This window comes from Micromys minutus (genome assembly GCF_963924665.1).
Source record: "Micromys minutus genome assembly, chromosome: 7".
NCBI lineage: Eukaryota > Metazoa > Chordata > Mammalia > Rodentia > Muridae > Micromys > Micromys minutus.
The window spans coordinates 63,856,388-63,879,656 of NC_137976.1; the positions used below are offsets into that span (position 1 = coordinate 63,856,388).

The 23,269-nt window shown below is 41.3% G+C and overlaps 1 protein-coding gene across 1 annotated transcript in view; it reads left to right on the forward strand.

Annotated features, from left to right (window-relative positions):
- Positions 1-17,933: 17,933 nt before the first annotated feature.
- The window catches only part of FGF12 (fibroblast growth factor 12), a gene marked incomplete at both ends in the record, with an annotated part of 359,536 nt that continues 354,200 nt past the window's right edge, over positions 17,934-23,269 (forward strand). Inside the window, one exon of the mRNA XM_080918844.1 lies at positions 17,934-18,024. Within this exon, the coding sequence (XP_080774970.1) occupies positions 17,934-18,024 (91 nt within the window). The remainder of the gene's footprint in view (positions 18,025-23,269) is intronic.

Consider the following 23,269-nt stretch of genomic DNA (forward strand, 5'->3'; position numbering starts at 1 on the left):
CCTGCCTGGATACCCTGGTCATTTGTAAGAACAGTAAGTACTCTTAGTCACTGAGCCATCTCTCCAGCCCCTAAATGATATTTTAAACATGTAAATGAAGCCGAAATTAAGGTGTTTAAGTTAACTAACAGCGTGTCATAAGTCTCCATTCTCTCCCAGAATACCCTGTCACTGAACAGGCTGAGAATGTGTGTATTTCAGTTTCATTCAAAAGTGTCCACATAGAGGCACAGTTACAACGTCCACACCCCAATCGTGTACTCCCTTAAAGATGTCCTCCTTAGTTCACTGTCTTATTGTCTTAGTTAGGCTTCTAATCCTCTGCCTATTAAAAGGGGCCATTCAGTACCTTTTAAACTAATAACTCAAAAGACGTTTCTCTCACTTACGTTTTTATTGTACATAGACGTCTGAAGTGCGTTCTAAGTACTGCAGTGTCCGCCATGTTTGATCTCCTTTATGGAGACTCTCAGACAGCATATGCTCTTGCTGTTCTTCCACAAGAACCAGTTGGGTAGAATCTATTGTGGATGACACCACAGGTCTTAGGAAGACTTTTCAAAATCATATGGATGATCTCTTTTCACAAGTTCAAGAATATGTGAGGAAAGCTACAGAGCAGCTTGCGGCTCGTAGGTAACCCTGACCAGCTGGAGGTGAATAGGAGTTTGGTGGACTAGGTCAGGTATTTTGAGGAGCACACTGGATGTATAATATTTGCTATTACCTTTGGATCCCGAGTTACATCCAGAAAGGCTGTTCTGTGACCAGTCATCACCATGGTGTAATCTGGACTGGTATAAGCATCAGAGTTCATTTACTCTAGCATCCCTTGCAAAGACTTTTATCCCATTACAAAGCACAAATCGTGACTACAGACCACTTATCCTCAAATAAATAGATGTAACTGAGGTGATGGGAAGAGAGAATAGGGTGTCATGGAGGAGCAGAAATGTTGTGAAGAAATTCAGTGTGGTGTGACTAGGGATTTTCTCCTGTATCCAGCCTCAGGAAGGCACATTCACTGTGAGCCACTTTAAGGAATGAGTAGAAAAGTCTGAGAACAGTGGGAACATGTGCACTGGGAGCGTCCATTCTTGTCCCAGTGTCTTCGTCAAGAGCTAGCAAGTGTTCCACAAAAGGATACAGCTCATGGAAACAAATGCAGTCTGCAAAATGACACTTGAAATCAGCACACAGAATTTGGAATCTCTAAGGAATATTGTGGCGGTTGAGCTGGCGTCTGGGTGGTCTGCCCTGAGCCACTTTCTACAGGTTATTAGGGACAGAGTTAATGGAGTCATTTATTTCCCGTGTGACAAATGTGGTCCTTGAGTATGAATGATGAGTAATAAATTGTAAGTTTGATTTATTTAGTTTGTTCGTTTTAGCCTACCGTGCAACAGATACTTCATTTATAATGTCATAAAATCCCTTAAAGTACTGTGTAGCAGTCATTCTTACCAGTACTTAAAAGCAGCAACTGAGAATCAAAGAGATCATTGTCCAGAGTGACACAGATAATAAATGACAAGAGGTTTGGATCCTACTCAGTGAGGCTCATGTGTCAAAATCTTTATCCCTTGGGTACTGACCTCAGTTAGTAGGTCTTTCTCAAGTCACTATTTATAGCTAGGCATTTGAATCAAACTCAGAGTTAGAGATACGATGATTTCTTCAGTTTCTTTGGGCAGAACACCCTCAGAACCAGGAGACCCCTCAGCGTTTAATCAGGCCAAACTTAGTACTTTTTCCTTCTCAAGTTTCCAAACCTAAATTTGTCTCAGAAAGTGTAGCCGTGTGTTTCCAGGTTCTTTATCCAAACCTAGAAATTGTCTCTAAAGCTGGCAAGTAGGTCATTTTGAGCAGAGACAGGAAGTTGCTTGTGTGGAGGGATTGGAAGGGTAGAAGGTTTTCTTAAGTAGTGTTGAGGGACTCTTCATTAGAGTACCAGCCATTGACCTCAGCTTGCTGGTGGACGCTCACACTTTTGATAATATCTTACCCCCAAAAGAACCTGTCCCGAGCTACCGTCTCACCAGCAAGAATGCACGCAGACACCAGGATCCTTCTGCAGCAAAACCTTTATTGCATCTTGAAGAGGAAGACCCTGAGCAGGAAAAGGCACCCTAATTTATACCCCCAAGGGTGGTGTGTCGCTGTGTGATTGGCTGCCCACTAGTGGCCTGATCGTGACGCCCCGGGATGGGCAGTGACTTGGCTCGCACCACTCTTTGCGCATGCGCCCAGTGGTTATTTACCACACTTTAGCTGATTCATGGCACCTGAAACCAGCGCCATCTTGTAAGGGCGCAGCCTTCGGCCCTCCACAAGAACCCTTGCAATGTGTTGTGGCCAATCCCTTTTCTCCTAGGGCTTAGCTTCTCCAGATTCTGCAATTCCAGTCTTCCCTTCATGCATCTCCTGGCTACTCTGCTCTGGGCCATAGCCAGCTGGAAGCAATGACAGCTATGAGACAGAATTCCCAGGCACCTGGAAGGTAAATGCCCATGTAGCACCTGCCTGTCAAGGGGTTTCTATTGCATATATCTGTGGAGGGGAGATTTTATTTTCTCCAGAGGTTAAAATTCGCCATTACGAGCATCATGGTTGAAGGCTGTTCTTTATGGTGCTCGCTGTCTATTTTTGCGGTTACACAAAAATAAATGGAAGTCAGTGCTGCGGAAAAATGTGATGCATTTGTTTTAGTAATTGAGCTCACACACAGTCAGGTGTGAGGACCTGAGAGCAAGTGTTAGGTTAGTACTCACACCTTAGAGGATTCCATGTTACATGGTTTCTTGGGCAATGGCACTTGTCACAGTCTTCCTGTATAATTCAACAGTGGAAGCTGCTGCTTATTGCCAGCCTCCTGATGAATCTGGACTCCCATCAGGTTGAGAAGCAGGATGTGATCCCCTTTGTCCTGGCTGAGTTTACCTGTGAGATTGCTTTTGTGTATGAAGTTTCAAACCCTCCTCTTGTGATCGCCATATGTGTTTGTTTTTGCCTCCAAGCCCTCTTCAGAAATAAGAACACTGAAGCTTTTTAAGGTAGCTGCAGTTACCATACTGGAGTAGGTGTCTCACTGTTACCTAGACAACCTGATCCCTCAGCTGAAAGGTGGTGGCCTTTCAGTGTCCCCTGCTTCTGTGCAGGTGGCACACATTTGCAAGTGGTGGTTACCTGAAGTGAGTGCAGAAGTCTGGGTCTATAACCAGCTCCTTAAAATCCTACACTATTGAGTTTCTTTTTATAACAGGTTTAGAGAATCTTTCACTTTTTACATTTATTATCAATGATGTGTGTGACATCTGTATGTACACGTGTGTGTGTGTGTGTGTGTGTGTGCTGTGTACTAGACTCTGCTTATGCATGCAGACACTAGGGGTGTCATACTAACTTTTTTTTGAGACAGGGTCTGTAACTGGTTGTTCCAGGTTATTTTTCTGACAGTGAGCCCTGGCCACTGTCACTGGTCAGTTTCTGACTTCCAGCCTCAGGGGTTACAGAAGCTCACTATACCCAGCTCTTACAGTGAGGCTGTGGAGTCAGGTACTGTGTTTGTGCAGCAAGCACTTGACCTCCTAAGCCCTCTTCTAGCCCTGGAGAAATTGAATTTAAATTTGTAATACAGTTTATAGGAAAAAATATAATTTATAGGAGTAAAACATCTAGATACAAAACCTACTGCTTTCAGCATGAAGCTTCTCATAAAAATTTAAAAACAACAAAAGAAAATCCATCTTATAAACTTTTTATAATGCAGCTTTGAACTCAGCTTTGCAAAATTGCGATACTTTTTTTTTTACCTTTGATGGATTTTTTTCAGAGTCAGCGTTCATAGTTACATTGTAGCTATGAAAATTCCTAGTCTCTATTAATGACTGGTTTGTGAGTGTTTGCCCCCTTTCAAATGTCACTGCTATGTGACTTTTGAGGGTATGTCTAGTTTCTGGAGGTTCTTATTAGTTTGTTTCTTCTTTTCTGTGTTGATCTGTTGCCTTTAGTGTCTGCCTAAGTCAGTAGTCAGTGCACTGCCCCTTTGAAGGTCAGATCCTGAGTCAAGCTGTGTAGACAAGAACAGAGCATTTATATTATGCATCTAAAGCATCTGTGGTCCAAAACTGTTACAGGTATGTTATATGCATAAGGCATGTTTCCAGAAAACAAACTAAAGCAGCTGGGGACTTGGTCTGTGGCTTCAGTCTATCAGCCTGTTTAACCCGTCACAGTGGTGACCTAACTGTGTACAGTGATGTTTGGTAAAGAAACCAGCATCATGTGAAGACTTAACATGGTCCTAGAAGTACAACACACAAAGGTTGGTGCCGCAGTTTCATTTGCAGACACCAGATGTATTTCTTTTGTTCTTCAAATCTCTTTGAAGGTGTGTGTGTATATACGCTCTACATACTTACGAGTTACTGCACGTGTGAGCTCTAATACCACATGCTTCATGGCATGACCAAGAATATGAAATAGGAAGGCACAACTCTAATTCACTGAATAACTTAACTCATGCTTCTAGAAACGAAAGACGGATGATCAAAGAACTAGAAAATTGTGTGGTGTGAGAAAGCTATGTTTTAGCATGAAGCTAAGTAGAAACTGGTTTCTTTCTTTCTTTATTTACTTTTTTACTCCAGAGTTTAGTCCCCTCCCTGTCCACTCTGCAACTGTTCCACACCCCATGCCTCCTCCCTGCCCCCTTGTCTCCATGAGGATGTCCCCATCCCAACCCTCCCCATAAAACACTCCCTGGGGCCTCCAGTCTCTTGAGAGTTAGGTGCTTCTTCTCTGACTGAACCCAGACCTGGCAGTCCTGTGCTGTATATGTGTTGGGGGCCTCATATCAGCTGGTGTGTGCTGCCTGGTTGGTGATCCAGTGTCCGAGAGATCTTGGGTGTCCAGGTTAAATTGAGACTCTGGTCCTCCTACAGAGTCACCCTGTCGTAGTCAGGGTTTCTAATGCCTCACAGCTAGATCTCATGGAGGCATTTCCTCAACTGAGGCTCCTTTCTCTGTGATAACTCCAGCTTGTGTCAAGTTGACACAAAACCAGCCAGTACACACCCTAAACTGGTTTCTTAAAGGACAGCTCAGTGTTGAAATGGAAGAAAATCTAGTAAGGATGGTAATTCTTGCTTCAAATCCTAAGAAGTATTTGACCAGAAAAAGATGTATTTTAAATAACAGTAGTTTTGTTAATAGGTTTTTATTTTTGTACTTTAATCAGTATTAGTATTCCATTTGCACAGGTGTGATGTAAGTTAAAAGGGGTGGAAGAAGAGACAGTTGTGGGTGCTGGGAACGAAACTCTTATATTTTTGATTGTGAGCCTGGCCTTTAATGGCTGAGCCATCTCTCTAGCCCAATGAAAGTAGTTTAAAAACAAAACAAAACCTCAAGCCTGTCCACATTTATAAAGAGTGTAGCCAGGCACCTGGAGAGATGGCTCCATGGTTAAGAGCCCTGAATACTCTTCCAGAGGTCCTGAGTTCAATTCCCTCAACCATATGGTGGCTCATAACCATCTGTAATGAGATCCGATTACCTCTTCTGATGTATCTGAAGACAGCTACAGTGTTCTCATATAAATAAAAATAAATATGTCTTAAAACATATAGACAGAACACTGGGCACATGGACAAGTTGTGTGGCCAGTGGTGCTCTTCTGAAGCCACCCTGCAGTGCTCCATTTGGTGATTCTGCTGAAGAAAATGTCTAAGAGCTCCAGATGTCAAAGCTAATCAGGCACAAAGCTAATTGTGAGGGAGAGACAGACAACAGGGAAAAGGCACCAGGCTTTTAACAAGAAGCTTTGCACAAATAGTTAATATTTTGACTATCCCATGACACAATTTAATGAACTAAAACTGACCTAGATGATTCTTATCCATATTCTTATCTAGGAAAGAACTTAAACAAAAGCCCCAAGTCCAGAAAAGGTAAGCCTTACAGTACTTAACTAGAAATTTCTAAATCCAAGATGCCCTGACAGTCATTCCCGCCCCTTAGGTTTATAACCAACTCAGCTGGAGACACAATGAATCTGTTCATCTCACATACAAGACAATGGAGCCACTTTAGTGTGTCAGTTCTAAGTAGGTAGAGTTCTAAATATAGGGATTTTCTAACATCTTATGCCCTAGCCCCAGTGAGAGAGCAACGTGCTTCCAAGTATGTGTGGTAAGTCACCACTGTCCCAGAATAATTAGTATCAGCCAGAGCTCTAGGCACACATGGTGCTGTTCTTGGAAAGCCAAATTTTATTTTGTTATTTTTTTAATTGAACAACTTTATTTTAGAAAACAAAGATAAATGTACAGATTTTAAGCATTTTTGCAAACAAGTATACGAATACAATTTTTGTCAGTACTTGGTTTTTTTTGAAGGTTTGATAGTGTGCATTAAGATCTTACTAGTTACAATGAGCATAAAGTACATGTAAAACAAGATGTAACATGGAATTAGTCAAAGTTTTCTTGGTGTGTAAAGATTAAGCATAATGATTTTTCATTTTCTTTTTTTTTTTTTTTCTCTTTTCTTTTTCTTGAACTTCACACAGTCTGTAAGTTGTTTCTGGGGTGTTCAGAGCTTTCTGGGGTTAGTATCCAATTATCAGTGACTGCATATTATATCTGTTCTTTTGTGACTGGGTTATCTCACTCAGGATGATATTCTCTAGATACATCCATTTTCTTAAGAATTTCATAAAGTCACGGTTTCTGGTAGCTGAGTAGTACTCCATTGTGTAAATATACCACAATTTTTGTATCTATTCATCTACTGAAGAACATCTGGGCTCTTTCCAGCTTCTGGCTATTATAAATAGGGCTGCTATGAACATTGTGGTGCATGTGTCTTTGTTGTATGTTGGAGCGTCTCTGGGGTATATGCCCAGAAGTGGAATAACTGGGTCTTCAGGTAGTACTATATCCAATTTTCTGAGGAATCACCAGACTGATTTCCAGAGTGAAAGCCAAATTTCAAATGTTTGAAATTTGATCTCAGTATCTAAAGCTGTGTTTTTTCAACCCGTGGGTCATGACGCTTTTGAGGGTCGAAAGACCATTTCACAGGGTCACATATCAGATATCTTATGTATCAGAGAGTTAAATCCCGCTTCATAATAGTAGCAACACTGCAGCTGTAAAGTAGCAAGAAAAATCATTTTATGGCTGTGGGTTTCCACAACATGAAACTGTATTGGAGGGCCTCAACATTAAGAAGGTTGAAAATGACTACACTAAAATTATTTATATACTTTTAAATTAATTTTTATTTTAAAGTAAAATATAAAGTAAAATATAGAATATAAAAAAATATATCATTTTCTTCTTGCTTTGCCTCTTATGGTCCAGTTTCTTTCATGTACCCCACCCCTCTTGATTGCTCCCAAATTCATATTCTCTCTCTCTCTCTCTCTCTCTCTCTCTCTCTCTCTCTCTCTCTCTCTCTCTCTCTCTTCTCACACACACACACACACATGCACTCACACACACACAGCCCTAGATTAATAAATTCGACCTACTCAATTGTTACATTATGTATAGGTTTTTGAAAAAGCCAGTGAAATAATATGTTAAAATTGATTTGTATTTCTGAGCATAAAATCTCCCCACCCCCCCCAAAAATCACAAAAATCACGATATTTCCTCCGAGGAAGATAATGATGTCAGGTATTCATGCTTTTGAAAGTAGGTATTTGCATCTATCATTTCTTTCCTGGGGAAGGTGTGTGGAAAAAATAGGGTGAGAGAAAGCAATTTCAGCTCGTATTTGCAGCTTGCTGAGAGCCGTACCATATAAATACAGACAGACTTTGTTGTCCCCAAATGACTTCTCTTTGAAAATGAAGAAATAGATTCTTGAAAGGAAAAAAAAAAAAAAAAAAAGGACCAGGCCAAAAAAAGCAATGTGGTTCAATTTCTGTTCACATTCTTTTACCAACAACAGCTGAAAGCAAGATCGAGGACTCTCCATTTTGCTGAGGTGGCGCACGTTGGTTGAGCAGTGATGGTGTTGATCTTGAGTGTAGTGTGTGTTCCTTCTGTCTGTGAGCACTGGTTTTGGAAGCAGGCAGCCTGCTGGACCTGAGTTAGTGCTCCCCCATTAGACTGTCTGCATAGTATATGGAATTTCCACTTCCCCCTGTGCGTAATAACTGGTATTGGTTCTCAGGAATAGAAGTATATCTCATTTAAAACTTTAAAAATGGTGCTCAGGAGGCTGTTGGCAGAGACAGACGCCTATAATTAAAGCACACAGGCATATTTCTCAAGCATTCCGTAGTAACCCCAGTGTCGTTCTTATTTCTGACTCTAGAAGACTCCTACCCTTAAATGTATCTTCAGGGATTGAGAAGGTTCACCGAAACCTTCCATAGTGTATGGTTTTGTGATAACTTCTATATTTGGCTTCAGAAACATTGAGTGGTAATTATGTGTTTAGAAACATTTCCTGCGGCTCACAAGATATCAAGGACAAAAACCTTTAGTGTGGGACACGAAGGGCGTATTGTTTGACGAGTTTGATTGCATTACCTCAAGAGTTAACTTCGGAATGGTGTTTGGATGTCTTTTTCAGTACCTGGGGGCTGAATCCAGGACTTTACAAGTTAGAGAAGCACTCTAACTTCGACCTACACTCTGGTGTGACTGCTTTAACTTAGGCATGAACGCAAACAAAATGGTGCTGATTCTTAATGAAACACTTCTCTCCTATTAACTTGATGCTACAGAAAGGCAAGGAAAGCACTGTAGATTAAAACATCACTGAGTTTCCTAGTCATAAAGGCACCTTGCTTCAGGTTTTACATACACTGGCCTAGCTGAACATACTGGGATGTACTTTTGCTCGTAGTTTATATAAATAAAAACTGAGGGCTTGGAAAGGTAACCAGCACAGACTCTTCACACCAAGCCCCGATCTCCAAGCCCAGAGCACAAGCTCTGAACACGCAGACGCTTCCTAGCAGTCAACATCAGCACCAAGTGGTCTCGGAGAGACATCCAACAGCAGGCTTCCATGTGTTTCCTTTCAGAATTTCTTCAGGTATTCATATGCCCAGTTCACATGTGACATCCTGGTACAGGATTTACTCATCTTCCTCACTGGAGTTATAATGGCAGAATCAACTAAGATTGATAAAATGCCATCAGAGTTGTCTTGACACATCAGCGCCATCTTGGTAGGCGCCAAGCCAGGGAGCAGGCCTACAGTTGATTGTCTAGGTAAAAATTGAAGGTGTAAACTAAGAAATAAGAACACAGTGTTCAAATCAGTCACCATGAGCTCAGGTCACCTCTGAGACTGAAGGGGCTTCCATTCCCCAGCTGTGTGTGTGAGTGATAGTCAGGTCTGCTGTAGAAAAACAAGGGAAATACGAGAGACATTATTAAGCAAATCTTTGGAAAAGAGAAAGAAGAGACTTAACTTTGCCTCTCCTTTTGTTCTAGAGGCAGGGTGTCACTGTTATCTAGGATTCCTGAGAGCTTACTATATTGATCACGCTGGTCTGAAACTCATGGTGATTCCCCTGTCTAAACCTCTTGGATTATAATAGCCAGTAGACATAGGTTATGCCCCTCCAATAATAATCAGAATACCAACTTCCTAAGAAATTTCCCCATAAGCACTAACATTCTATTGATGTTTACTTAGCATCTATTATTTGAAGGGCATTAACCTGAGGTGTTCTCTCTTGACTGGCTCTGCCAATTAATCTGTTAAATATTCATTAATATCTATTACTGTGAGCAACATAAAACAACAATCAAACAAGCAAAAAACTAAACTAAAGCCTGATGTCTACATGTTAAAGATGAGGAGTAATCCCAGGTCCAGTTTGAAAGCTGAAGCCATTAGGGGATTTTCTATGCCAACCCCAGTTGGCAAATACTGACACAGAGGTGTATACTTACTTACAGTGCTCTTGGGCTTAGATTAAGCTTGTTCCCCAATTAGCACTTAAATTACACTAACCTGTTTTTACTCTTCTATATCTGCAACATAGCTGGTTACCGCTCTTCAGTTTTAGGGGCGCAGGTGAATCTCCCACCTGCCCTGACTCCTTCCCAGAATTCCCATCTGTTCCCAGAAATCCCACCCATTCTCTCCTGACTTGCTATAGGCTGTTCAGCGCTTTATTGACAGGTGATGCTTGTACACACTGCACAAGAGATTATCCCAACATCAAGCACCAACTCTAACCACAGCTCAAGGAAGAAGTAGAAATAGTTCAAAGAAATAGCACGAAAATGAAAATCATATTTGCATCCAAATCAATGATTTACACAAACCAAAGAAGCTTCAGAATGCTGCCCTCTTGAGGCATTATCCTAGTGACCTCTGTGTCATTTGATTTTTGTGGTAACAAATGTGTACCCTGCATGAGGTTAGAGAAACCAGATGTTTCTGCCCCCTCCCATATTTCATCCTATGATAATTAGTCTAATAAAGCAGAATGGAGCACCTGCAGTGTCAGGAAGTATTAGATCCCTCAGGCCAACTCTGTAGACACCTTTGCACTGTCTCTGGCTATTGCTCTTCCCAACCTTCTTGTTGGATGAATTAGTTCCAGGGCTTAAAGGCTGTTCTTCCCCAAGCATGAGCTTCTCCTTGCGCCTTTAAAGATGTCCCTTATTTTTATCATTGCACACAGAACCATCTGGCAGGTGTGTCATGACATTGATTTTTCAGGAAAGAAAATATGACATATGTTGCTTTGTGTGTAACAGAAATGTAAGTTTAGCGTAACTTTGGATAAAGATGTATTTTTATGTTTGTATGTGTACTTGTGTGTGTACCTGTGTACATGTATGGGTGGGCATGTTACTTGTGGGTAGGAGGCATAAGCCATCATTGATTATTTTCCTCAATAACTCTGCATTGAGTCAGGGACCATCATTGAACTTAGTGTTTTCTGCTTTTTGTTTGGTTTTTGTCTAGACTGGCTGGCCAGTGAGCTCTGAGAACCCGGTCTCTTCCTCCCCACTGTGGAGACTGACATTGCTATACCTGGCTTTTAAAAATAGGTGATAGGGGTATAAAATAGAGTCCTCATACTTGTAGGGCAAACACCTTAACTGAGTCACATCTCTGCTTCTCACCAGTGACCTATTTTCAGATAAACCATTTTGATTGCTTTTGTATTTCATTGAAATATATGATTCTGATCAATTTGACTAAGACTGTGGCTTCATACGGGGTGTATACTTACCTCAACTTTGAAAGAAAGTCAAATGCATGACTGTACTGCAGCTCCAGATAAGACTTATATTTCCTTCAGAAAATATTTATTTCTGAGTCTCCATAAGTGTAGAGATATTCTACTGGCAGGATTTTATAAAGCATAAGCCTCACATTTCCTAAGAAAGAGATAAAAATTTTGTGTGTACACGATTCATTTGAGGTAAGGAAATATATCAAGAATTACGTGATACAAATGATATTAGCTGTAATTTTTAACATTTTCCCAAGTCCTCAAGTCAAACCGACACCCTCAACCCCATTTCTATCTGGTTCTTCAGAACAAGGTAATTGTCCCTTTATTCATCTGTCAAATTTATAACTATATATTAGTTTGAAGGGTTATTTATATGGACATTCAACTAATTCTTTGACTCTTTTGTTAATAGATAGCTTTAAAATCAACAAGAAGTATAGGAGATTATTGAGTGACAGTTATGTACCAATAACAGTATTTCTAGGGTAGAATATATCTCTGGAATCTGGAATAGCCTAGTTTATGATGACTTTTAAAAAATTTTAGGTGGGATTGTGTGGGCAAAAGGCAGCATTCAACAAGTCAAGGAAAGAACAGCAGTTGCTAATCTAGAGACAGTACATCTAGATCCCTCACTAAGATGTTTGCATACTTGTGGGAGGAAAGAAGGAGAAAAGAGAGGACTGCACAGGAAAGAAAGAACTTGAGATACTACACAGGAATCCTTTTTCTTATAGCTCATCTTGGTTTTGTCCTGTTTAACCAAGATTTATGTACATGTGTACCTGTGTGTGGAGCAGCATCTAAAGTAACACTTTTAACAGGGATTGAATATTCATTCACCAGATTACCACATCTTCAACAAGTCTTTAGCCTGCCTCTGGTCAGTGTCTGTTACCAGTATGTCCTCTCTAGACAGGAACATTGTATGCATAGGGTGTGTTCAGGAAAGAGCTTGGAAAGATTGGGAGGGAGTTTCTCAGATGGGATACATTTATAAAACTTTAGCTTAGCAGCCAAACAATGTTTTAGATTCCTGGTATTAAAAGAAGCTAATTAACTTTAATAAAATAATTTAGATCATCAAACACAGAACATAAGTCATCGATAAATCTAACTAAGTTACAAGTAAATATTACCCACACTGAAGAGGAGGAACAAATTCAGATTTAGTCCAAGACACTTTTGGAAAATGGCATTTTGACTGAGTTCTGCAAAGTCAGTGCAAAAAACTCCTGAAGACAGTGGGAACCCAGTAGCAAGTTTATTTCTAATGGGAGTATTAGTTTGCAATCTGAAGCTATGTTTCTCGTGAGATTATTGGTTTGCAATTCTGAGGCTACTTTAGGTTTTTAATAAGATTATATAGGAGAGTGTAAACAGTGTAAGCTAGTTTTAGACATGAAGTTACAAAGTAAGAATAAAGACTAAGTTTAAGCCTGTACTGTTAGACAGCGATCCGTGTATTGGCCATCTTCATCTCAGTCTTTGAGTGGCATACCCATATCTGCCTGGGTCTCTTTTTGACAGAGCCAGCATAGAAATAAGTGAGGTACGTGTTATATGGTTTTTACATAAGTATTGATCTTTAGCTCTTGATTGGATCTGACATCAGTTAATGTCCCAGAAAACAATTTCTCAGCATCCAGATCCAGAGCCTTGGGTACCATATCCTGCATGAAAAACTAGGACTCACTGGAAAATTATTTGATTCTGGAGCTAGAGAAAGATAAACAGAAGATAAAGACAAAAGGAAAATCTGGAACATCATATGATGGCAGAAAATGAAGAAACTGATTTAAAAACAGGGACCGCCCAAAGGCCACAGGGCCAAAGTATTTCCCAATACTAAAGCTAAAGCAACCTTAGCCAAAGGACAACACTAAGGAACCACAACCCGGAAAAACCCTTTGTGAGACCACATGTACATAATAACTGAATAAAGAAGGAAGAGGAGAGGAGGGGAGCCTTTTAAAATAATTGCCAGTTTATAGAGGAGATCAAGGGTATTTGAACTCACAAATAGGCACAATGCAGTGACAACAGTCACACTCAGGACCTGCCCACAGATGCTGAAATCAACAGGTCAGACTTGGAGGATCAGTAAGCCACTGGTAAAGCATAACTGCTCTCAGTACATTTCAAAATAGACCTTCATAATATAAAACTAGCAAACACTACTCTAATTACCTAGGCAAGGTTAATGTCGCTGACCAATAGCATGAATTCTGCTAGTGATATATTGATGAGGTCAGATTATCAATAAGATTGACAAAAAGACTTGTCAGTCTCTGACAGTCTTTCCAAACGAAATAACTGTAGACTAACAATCAGAAACCGCATATGTGTTTCATGATGTATTTGACCAATGTTTATGGAGTGTAATGGCTCTGAAAGACAAACAAAGGCCAAAGGTCTGTCATAGATTGAAGGAGACTGAAGATTACTTGGTGATCACCAGAGGTCCAAACTGAATCCTGAAACAGGAAAAAAAAGTGCAGAAAGAGGAAAACTTGTGAAAGTTGACGAAGTTTGTGAGTTTATAGGATCGTCAGGTGCTAGTGTAAATCTTTTGAGCTTAATGTTTGCAATGGGATTTAATAAGTGGTGACTATTTGCAGAAATTGGAACAGTTGCACACAGACCCTGTACTTTTAACTTTTCCGTAAGTTGAAATTCATTTCAAACCTCAAAAATTTGATGCTGAAAAACAAAGAGAAAGATGATAAACATCGAACAACAAGAAGAATATAAACCTGTGTTTACTTTTTGGAAAATAGTTAATTGGGCTAATATGTTATTAACAAATTAAGTCAGCCTCTGGGGACTGTTTTTCTCATGTCGGAATAAACTGGCATGTTGCCTATCATACTCCAGGTTGAAGGAACTTCTAAAACACGGGATACAGGCAGAGTTTGCAGTCCTACAAGGGACAAAAAAAAAATACACATATCAATCTTTTAGCTCATGTGCTTGCTTGATTTATTGGGGGTGAGAAAGTTGTTATCTACATTGTAGTTATTTATATATTCAGGAAAAATATGGGGAACCTGACAAATTCTGAATGAATTATTACTCATTTAATGTCGGGTTCCAAAGAGATAAACACACCAGTTGCACAGGCCATGCCTAGAATGAGCGCATTCCTGTGTTTAATATGAGCCAAAGTATCCTATATTAGCCTCAGATTGAAAATGGCATTGTTCCCTCATTCAACTGTTAATTCATATAAACCTTAAGTAAACGATGTCTTTAAAAAGTGAAAATTAGGTATTTATAATTTAAACAAATCTTTTTATGAACCAATTTACTCAATTCTTATTAAATACTACTTGGCTAGGATGTTGCACCCTTTAAATACTATTACCGGGAATGCTGAGGCAGGAGGATCACAGATTCTAAGCCATCCTGGACTTTATAATAAGATTTTGTCTCTCCAAAAGTGTGCTGAATTATTTCATTATAAAACCATATTGCTAATTATGTGTTAGGACTGGTCCAAGGTCACTATGATTACAAAACGGAAAGCATAGAAAACTGTAAAATGTCCTAGCTGGAAACATCAAATATAACTAATATAACTTAATATCATTCATCAAGACAACTATGTGTATTGCATTTTAAGTAAAATATCATTGTCACAGAAGTTTGAGTTTGATTAGAAATGAACAGAAAGAAAACTTGCAAGTTTTTGTCCAAATTAGTCAATCACTTTCTTGGCTTCTATGGTTTGTATTTGTTTTCTTTTTATATACCGGAGCATCATCAAAGTGATTTTCTTTTTCCTAAAGTCCCACATACGATACTTTAGGGATGGTGAACTGTGGGGGCTGATGCCAACTACATGTGGATGTGTGAGAAAGCACTTTAAAAACAATCTAAATAGTAACATTCTAGCAATTAAATCCCCCGGGGGCCCACTTTAATGAAACATGTAATCTAAAGTAAGAAGAAAAATCACACTAAATGTGTTGTCTGATTTAAATGGACATCTAGTGGTTTGGTAACAAGACAGGGTGTGAATACAATCCCTTAGCTTCTTTCTTTGCTTACTTCCTTCCTTCCTTTTCCCTTCCTTCCTCCCTCCCTCCTCTCTCTCTCTTCTCCCTTCCTCCTTCCATCTATCCCTCCCACTCTGTCTCTTTCTTTCTTTGTTCCTTCCTTCCATCCTTCCTTCCTTCCTTCCTTCCTTCCTTCCTTCCTTCCTTCCTTCCTTCACTCCCTCCTTCCTTCCTTCCTTCCTTCCTTTCTTCCTTCCTTCCTTCCTCTTTCTTTGATATGGATATACCTGGTCATAAGAGTCATGGGCATGGTAGTATAAACATGAGAGGCGACCATCTGACTATAAACTGTGAGGGAGGTGACTTTCTTGCCCTGTCATTTGGGGATAGGTGGCAGGGTTAAGGACTTAATGAGGCATCAGAAGGTTCACACTTAAGCACATCTGTTTTCAATAACAGAGCCACTACACTAGACCCAGAATCCAGAGAAGCTGACAATGGCACCTTGCAAAAATAAATAGAATCTTCAAACACTTTCATGTGTCCCAGCCCATTGAATCCATGTGACAACCTAGTCAGGAGGGTGGAGAGGCTCAGTAGGTGTGTTTTGAACTTCCATATGGACCGCTTCACCCTGCTCAAGTTCCTTTGAGAGCCAAGGTCTCATCCTTACTGCTCCTTATCGGACAATACCACGCCTCTGAAAGTGAAGCAGGAGCTTTGGGTTTTGGGCTCCAGAGCAGGAGGGTGCTACCGGAAAACTCACTGCCTTCTGCTACAGCACCAAGGCTATTTTTAGATGTTTTCCTTTGGCTAATTGTCTCTCCCTCCTTGGGGAATTTCGGCGGGTAGAATCCCAGATGAGCCAATTTTCTTACTAATTCCCGCAGAGATGGGAAAGAGGAAGGCCATGGCTCTGTTTGTTGCCTTGGGGCCTCATAACTTTCTTCATGATGTCAAAAGAGTGGGTTCAGGGAGGTCTTCGAGGACACTGAAACCCACAGAGCACTGCTGGACTCGTTGACCAATGAGACTAAAGCAGGACTTGGTGGGAGACTGGGGGATGTCTTCTTGGAGCCTTGGAACTGCCCTGATTTCTGAGAGAAGCAGAGGGCATGGAGCCAGCAGTGACTGTGGGCTCAAGACTCTCTTCCTCATGTCCTGACGATCTTCTAGCACCTTTGAAGGGAAAGGGGACAAAAGAACCCGAGCCTCCATTTCAGCTTCTGGGAAATGGGGGGAGACCACTGAAGGTAAGCCTAAAGGAGGTAAAGAGAGATGGAGTGATGACAACCATTTAGCCGTAATTTCCTGCTGGAAAAAATAAGTCAAGTAGTGTTAGATGCCCAGGAGACAATAAATGGAAAGTGTTCAAGTTGGCTTCTCGGTGTGAGGGCCAAACTTCTAACAGTGAATTACTTGGGTAGCCACTGAATTTCTCACCACCTACATTGTGCGGGTAGTGGCTGGTATGCATACAGGCATTCATTGGGAAATGAAAATGGTCCAAAACCCTAGAGAAGGAAGCTAACATGAAAGCGCTCATAATTAGTGCATTCTTAAGCCGTAGCAAGGGGTATATGAAAGCTCTGTACCCCTTGAAACACCAAGAAGCTAATGTGTTGAAGATCACACAGCAAAGAGCTTGAATTCAGCCTTTGTCTCCAGCATCTGTGCATTCAAAGATGCCTGTCCTTGAAGGTCCCTCTCTGCACAGGGGTTTCACATAGAGGAGCACCCTGTGCCAGGCAGGTCATTATTTCACTTCTAACATTCATAAGCTCTGGAAGGTGAGGGGTGGAACTCAAGAGTGTCAGTTCTAGAGAACCGTGAGCCCCTGAACACCAAGACCTCCCTAGAACAACTGAACAGTCTGGCAGGCAGAGGGACTAGAATATTCTCCTCAAGTAAAGCGCGGGTGCTGTCTGATGGTGCTTCAACCATCTCTCCCTTTCCAATTCTGTTCTAGTCAGATCCTTTCCACTGCCCTCATGCTAAACATATCTAAGAGCCTGGAGAGCAAGGGAGAGAACTATGGGAAGCGGTCAACCCCCACTTCACACTCTTCCGAGTCCAGATTTATGGAGAGGCACCCGAGATGGCAAAAGACTTACCCAAGGTCACAGCCCTAGCAAAGAAATCCAAGTGTTCAGGCTCCCACGGAAGAACCTAATGACCTTTTAGGTACACTTTCTTATCGCTGGCACACGTAGCTCTCTCCATACTAAGTCGGCTTCCCTGTCCCCCGCCCTTCGGTCCCCTGACTCGCTTCTGACGCTTGGTGGCCTCCCGGGTCCAGCCCTTCCTGCCGGGCGCTCCCTTCCGCCGGATTCCCACGCCGCGCGCCACGCCCCCAGCCACCAGCCGCGGGGACCCCGAGGCAGTGGAGACCCGGGTCGCGGGACCGAAGGAGGCGCGACCCGTGGTGACGTGCTCTGTCCTACGGCGCCCGCGCTCCCTCCCGCAGTGGGGCCGCCCTCCCGAAAGTCCCAAAGTGTCGCGCGGAGCCGGCTGAGGCGTGGCCGAGCCCGGGGCCCCCGGGAGGGCCGCCCCCGGCGAAGCCCCAGCCCGGCGAACGTGTCTCACGGCTCCGGGACGTGCCATGGGCTGGGGACCCTGGCGCCCCTCGCAGGCCATCGCCAGGTTGTAGGAATAACTGAGGTGGGCGGGGAGCCGGCCGACCCCGCGCGAGTCTCTCCATGAAGATTCTTGCGCTTTCTCTGAAGAAAGGAGTGCATATGCTGCAGTGCCTCTGTGGAAGGAGCCTGAGGTCCAGCGACAGCCCAAGCGGTGAGCGGACGTCCCCTCCCAGGCCGCCCACCGCGGGAGCCCTGCGCCCAGAGGGCCCGAGGCTTCCGAGCGCGCGCGAATGTGCGCGAGTGCGCGTGTGTGTGAGTGTGTGTAGCCCTGAAGTCACCCGCGCTGTCGTCCCGCACCCGAGCTGGAGCCTGCGGGCCCGGGATGCGGGGAGCGGGAGGGACCGGCTCCCACACTTCCTCGCGCCTCGCTGTTCCTTGTGACTTGCTAGGGCGGCCTGGGACTCACGGTTGTTCAGGGTCTCCTCGGAGAAGTTGTTGGTGCAGTCGGCTGCAGAGGGGGACTTTAAACAGGTGGCTGGCAGACAGGTATCTTATTTTTCCTTGCTTTGTCTGAAAGTGGACTTTTAGCTGTGAAGAGATGGGCTAACCATCTCTGGAGATGGGGCGATCTCTGTCCTTGGTGCTGAAACAGGAGGCTCTCAAGTAGCCTGGGACTTAGCCAATCTGCTCCCTTCAGGAGAGGAAAGAGAATCAGCTACTGAGAAAAGTCATTGAAATACTTAATGAGTTTTTTTTTTTTTTTTTTTTTTTTTTTTAAAGCACTAAACTAAAAACCAAAGAAGGCATTCTGTTCTGCACGAGCCCTTGCAAGATGATGTGGTGTTTCTTGGCGCTCTCTTCCATTGTTTGATTCTTTTAAAAGATGAAAGTTCCCTTTAAATCAATCACCTATTAATCTTGCAAGCGCTAATTCAGTTTCCGTGCTCTTTGGTTTCTTTCTCAAAAGCGGAGGTGGGGTGTGAGGAGACAGGAAAGGCACCATATTATGTCTAAATGAGTGTCTCTGAAAAGAATATATTTTTGATCTATAAGCCCCAAATAACTAACAAATTCAACAACATTACACAACATTATAATAGCTTTTGTGTTTGAAACTTTGGGTGTTATTTTTGGTGATCTGATTCATTTGGTAATGGTACCTATTTCTACTCTGTTCTAGGACTAAGAAGATTATATTTGGAAATATAGATCTACATATATTTTTTCTTTCATTCATCCTTTTTCAAAGTTGGACTTTCAAATTCAAAGTCAGAAAAGTAAACCTGGAAACTAGTTTTTAAAAAGACTAGAGATTTTAATTATGTGAAATTTGTGAATGTGGCTGTGAAATCAAATTGGCAGTGTGGTCTTGTGTTTTACATCTAGGCGATTCAGAAGATTAGCTAGGCTGTCATTTTGCTTTGTTACTACTTTTGTGGGTTGCTGAAGGAGGTTCTTATGTTTTTAACTAAAAACAGTGTTATAGTAAAACCTTCCATCTTAATGGTTTGTGACCCAGGAAACCTCTGGAGATGCATGCAAACATTCTTTTAGTTCATCTGATTCATGTGGAACAGAAATTCACAAGGGAATTTGCTTCTTAGGCGTGACAAGTAAAGGTACGGGTGGTGTGTAGTTAAACGAGGCACTGCCTCAGAGAAAATGAGGTAAAATCTCCCAGTTAACAGGCAGGGTTAGTTTCCCAAATAGTAACAGCTGAAAATAGAAAGAGTGATCTGGGTGATTGGGTAGCGTGGGCTGCTGCGAGCATGGTACTTACGAGTCAAGTGATCCAGTTAGGAGCCCGTTTCCCTAAGTCACTATGCTTTAAAAACTCCTGGCTTTCATAGGAAAGAAGGAAGAAAAGGTAGAAATGCTGTTAGCTCTCGCCCAGTTCCTCTATTTGTGACCTCACCTGCTTTGAATGTGTGATTTTGTAGGAACTGTGGTGTCTTATTTAGAACTGTATTTTTACTTGGCAGGGGTAAATATTTTATTTTGTGGGACTAGCACTCTAGAGAAATTTTTGTAAAAGGTCACAGGACCAAATAGGAAAGATAAGACTTCTCTCCAAGCATTCAGAAATGTAATATGTAGTTGTTTGCCGAAAGAGTGTTTCTAGAATTAAGAGTCTTTGTTTAAATTGTGACTCTTTATAGCTTATGATTGTGTGCACCTAGTATGACCTGGCTTTATGACTTGTAGTTGGAATTAAATAATTTAATAATAGCTGAAGGTTTAATTGAGCTCTTGTATGCCAGCTACCACTCTAAAGACTTTTTAAACCTCATGTGCAACATGTTTAGAATGTCTAGTCATTGTGAGTGTGTTTCCTTTTAAATTAGTACCATTACCATGACTTCTGCAAGTAGCCTAACCTCACAGCAATCCTGCAAGTAATGCTGGTACGCCCAGTGTTCACATGCAAGTTGGCATAAAGAAATCAGAAAGTTTTTTTATGAATTGAATGTATAAAAATATGTATAAAATAAAGCCATGGAAGCACTGTAAGTTTTCAAATCTTGCCTGAAAGGAACTTGGTAACTTTTTAAACGTCAGTGTGTATTTACAGTTCCAGTCTAGGGATTTCCTCAATGCAGTTGTATTGAGTACAGACCTGAAGGACATGGAATGTGGGTTACTGCAATAGATTAAGAGATTCCACTAACATGTTTAAGCTTTGAAATTATGTTTCACGTTTGGCTTACAGTTTGTCAACTAAATGGGCCCTGAGTTTAAATTGGCCATTGGACTTGGGAGTTTTTAGGGTAATTTGTATGTTATTACTGCTGTTGCCTTTTTCTGCATTACTAAACATTAATGCCATATCTGGTACAGTGATTCTACCTCTGTGTAAGTCCTACATACTTCACAAGGACAGATGATGGAAGGCAGTCTTAACACATGGTGAAGTCAGTTGCTAACTGTGCACCCCCAGCTTTTTTGATATATAGGTTTTGCTCTTTTTCTCTTTCATTAAAATGAAATATTTTTAAGTGTATGGAAGCAACCTTTTAAAAAGGCAGATTAGAAGTTTAGGATGCTAAACAATCCTGTTCTGAGAATGGCATTTCTATTAAACTGATGAGATAAAAAGCTGTTAGAGAGAGAGAAGCAAAGAGGCAGGACTTTCACAAAGAAATGGGCACTGAGGAGTGGGAACCAAAACAATGGCTTACAAGTCTGTTCCCATCCCCTCTTCAGAAGAGTAGGGGAAAGCAGTGGTCTCCCACTAATAAGCTTAGGGCTACCACCTTCTGAGTGCAGTAGGTACCATTCTGATCCTTCCAGAGGAGCAAATCCTGTCCTAACACATGGGTTTCTGAGAGGGCACATCCTGTGAGAGATGGTCCTCACAGAAGTAGTAAGGTAAGTGTATGACAGGGTATGTGTGCATATGCTTGATTGCTTTGGCTGTCACTTATTCCAGAAAATCCACACAGTAGTGATGGTTCTAACTCTTCTGTAGTATGTAGTAAGGGAGGGGCTTTCAAGCTTGGCGCCATCATCAGATATCTAGAGTTGGAGCCCAAACATCACATCTATTTCCTTGACATGGAATTCAAATACCATGAGCAAAAATAACTCATTGATCAAGCATTGTAAACGCACAATGAGAACTCACAGTGCCTCTGTTTTCACATGTAGCCCAAACATCCAAATGATTGTTTTAGATACCATGCATTGGGTTTGTGTATTTAGGCTCAGATTTTTCTTCAGGACAATAAAATGATTCAAGAAAAGATATTTGTTTACCATACGGTTATTGTTCATGAAGCTTATTTCCTGGAAAGATACCTTCATTCCAAACATTAAATAGTTGTTTTGTGTGTGCATTTTATGATGTATGTTCATGTGTCGTGGGCATACTTTTGTGCATATGAATGTAGTCATTATTCTGCCTTAGCATGAATTTGAAGGTCAGAAGATAGCCTCATGTTCACCCTTGCTTCCTTTTCATCTTTCTTTAGATGTAGTCTTTTGGTTGTTTTTCCAATGTGCATAGTAGGCTAGCTAGCGCACAAACCTCCAGGGACTCTCCCATCTCAGCCTCCCCTCTCTCTGAAGGAGCACCAGGGTCACACACACTCACACTAGATCCAGCCTTTCCATGGGTTCTAGAGAGTCACGCTTAGATTCTCATGTTTGTGCAGCAGGCGATCTTACCCACTGAGCCTTCTCTCCAGGTTCAGCGTTAAGAGTGTTACTGAGACCTACAGCCCTCTGTGTCTATGTTGCTCTGTCTTCAAAGGTACACGTGACAGATGTCAACCACAAAGACCAAAAGAAATAAAATCGCTTGCACTGGATGAATTTGATTTAATATTTTAAAAATCATCAGTAGATCTAGTGGTAGAGTTCTTGCTTGTCTTGTTGTATGTCATCCTGGACTTTTAAGTTTAGTAGACGTGTGTGCACATGCGTAACCATGCAAAAGATCCTACAAAAGTAAAAAAAAAATAAAAATAAAAAAAACAAAGAAAGACAAAATTCTACCTTTGAGGACATATCTTTGGTAGTTTATAGTTTCCTTATGGCTTTTATTTTTCAATGTTTATATTTTACAGCAGGTGTTCAAAGTCAGTGTCAGAAAACTCAAGCAAATGTTGCCTGTTTTTGGTTACCTTGTTTTAGATAATCTACTGTCTACTATGTATTAATGCAGGATCATTGGGAGTCTATGTTGTTTTCCAGAGAAGTTGCAGATTAGTAACAGAGAGGATGGTAAGGAGGTGCTTTGTAAACTCTGGCCATCACCAGACCCTGCTTTCTGCTCTCATTGTCCCATCTCATCTGTGTTTTCTGCTGGTTTTATACATTCCATAGATTTGGATAATGATATATACTTACCATTCCAGTATCACTAAGAGTGTTTTCTCTACTCCCAGAAATCTCCCATTCATCTCCCCTAGCTGTTAAAGGTCACTGGATTTAAAAAATCTGTGTTCAGAGTTTTATCTTTTTAGAATATCATAATGTTGTAATGTTGTGATAATGTAGTATGTAGTATTTTTTTAAAGTGACTTCCTTCATTTAATAAACATTTTAGTTTTTTCCATTTTTATCTCATGCCTTGCCAGCTGATTTCTTCCTCGCTCTGAAGGTGTTCTATTCTTCGCATGTATGATAGTTGGTTTGTCCATCCATCTAGCATAGGGGTACTTTGTTCATTTAAAGTTTGAGAAAAAAATGGATGAAGTTGTTATAAGCATCAACACGCATGCTTTTAGGTGGACATAAAACTTCAACTCATTTGGGCAAATGCTGGTGGATGGTATAATAAAAAAATGATTTCTTAATGAAATGTCAAATTGTCTTTAACAGTACCTATGGCATTTTGCATCTGACTAGCAATGGAAGGAGCTGCTCCTGCTTCTTTTCCTCACCTGTATTTGTTGTGAATTTGTTGGATTTCAGGCAGTCTCATAGACATGCATATTCCCTTGTTTTAACTC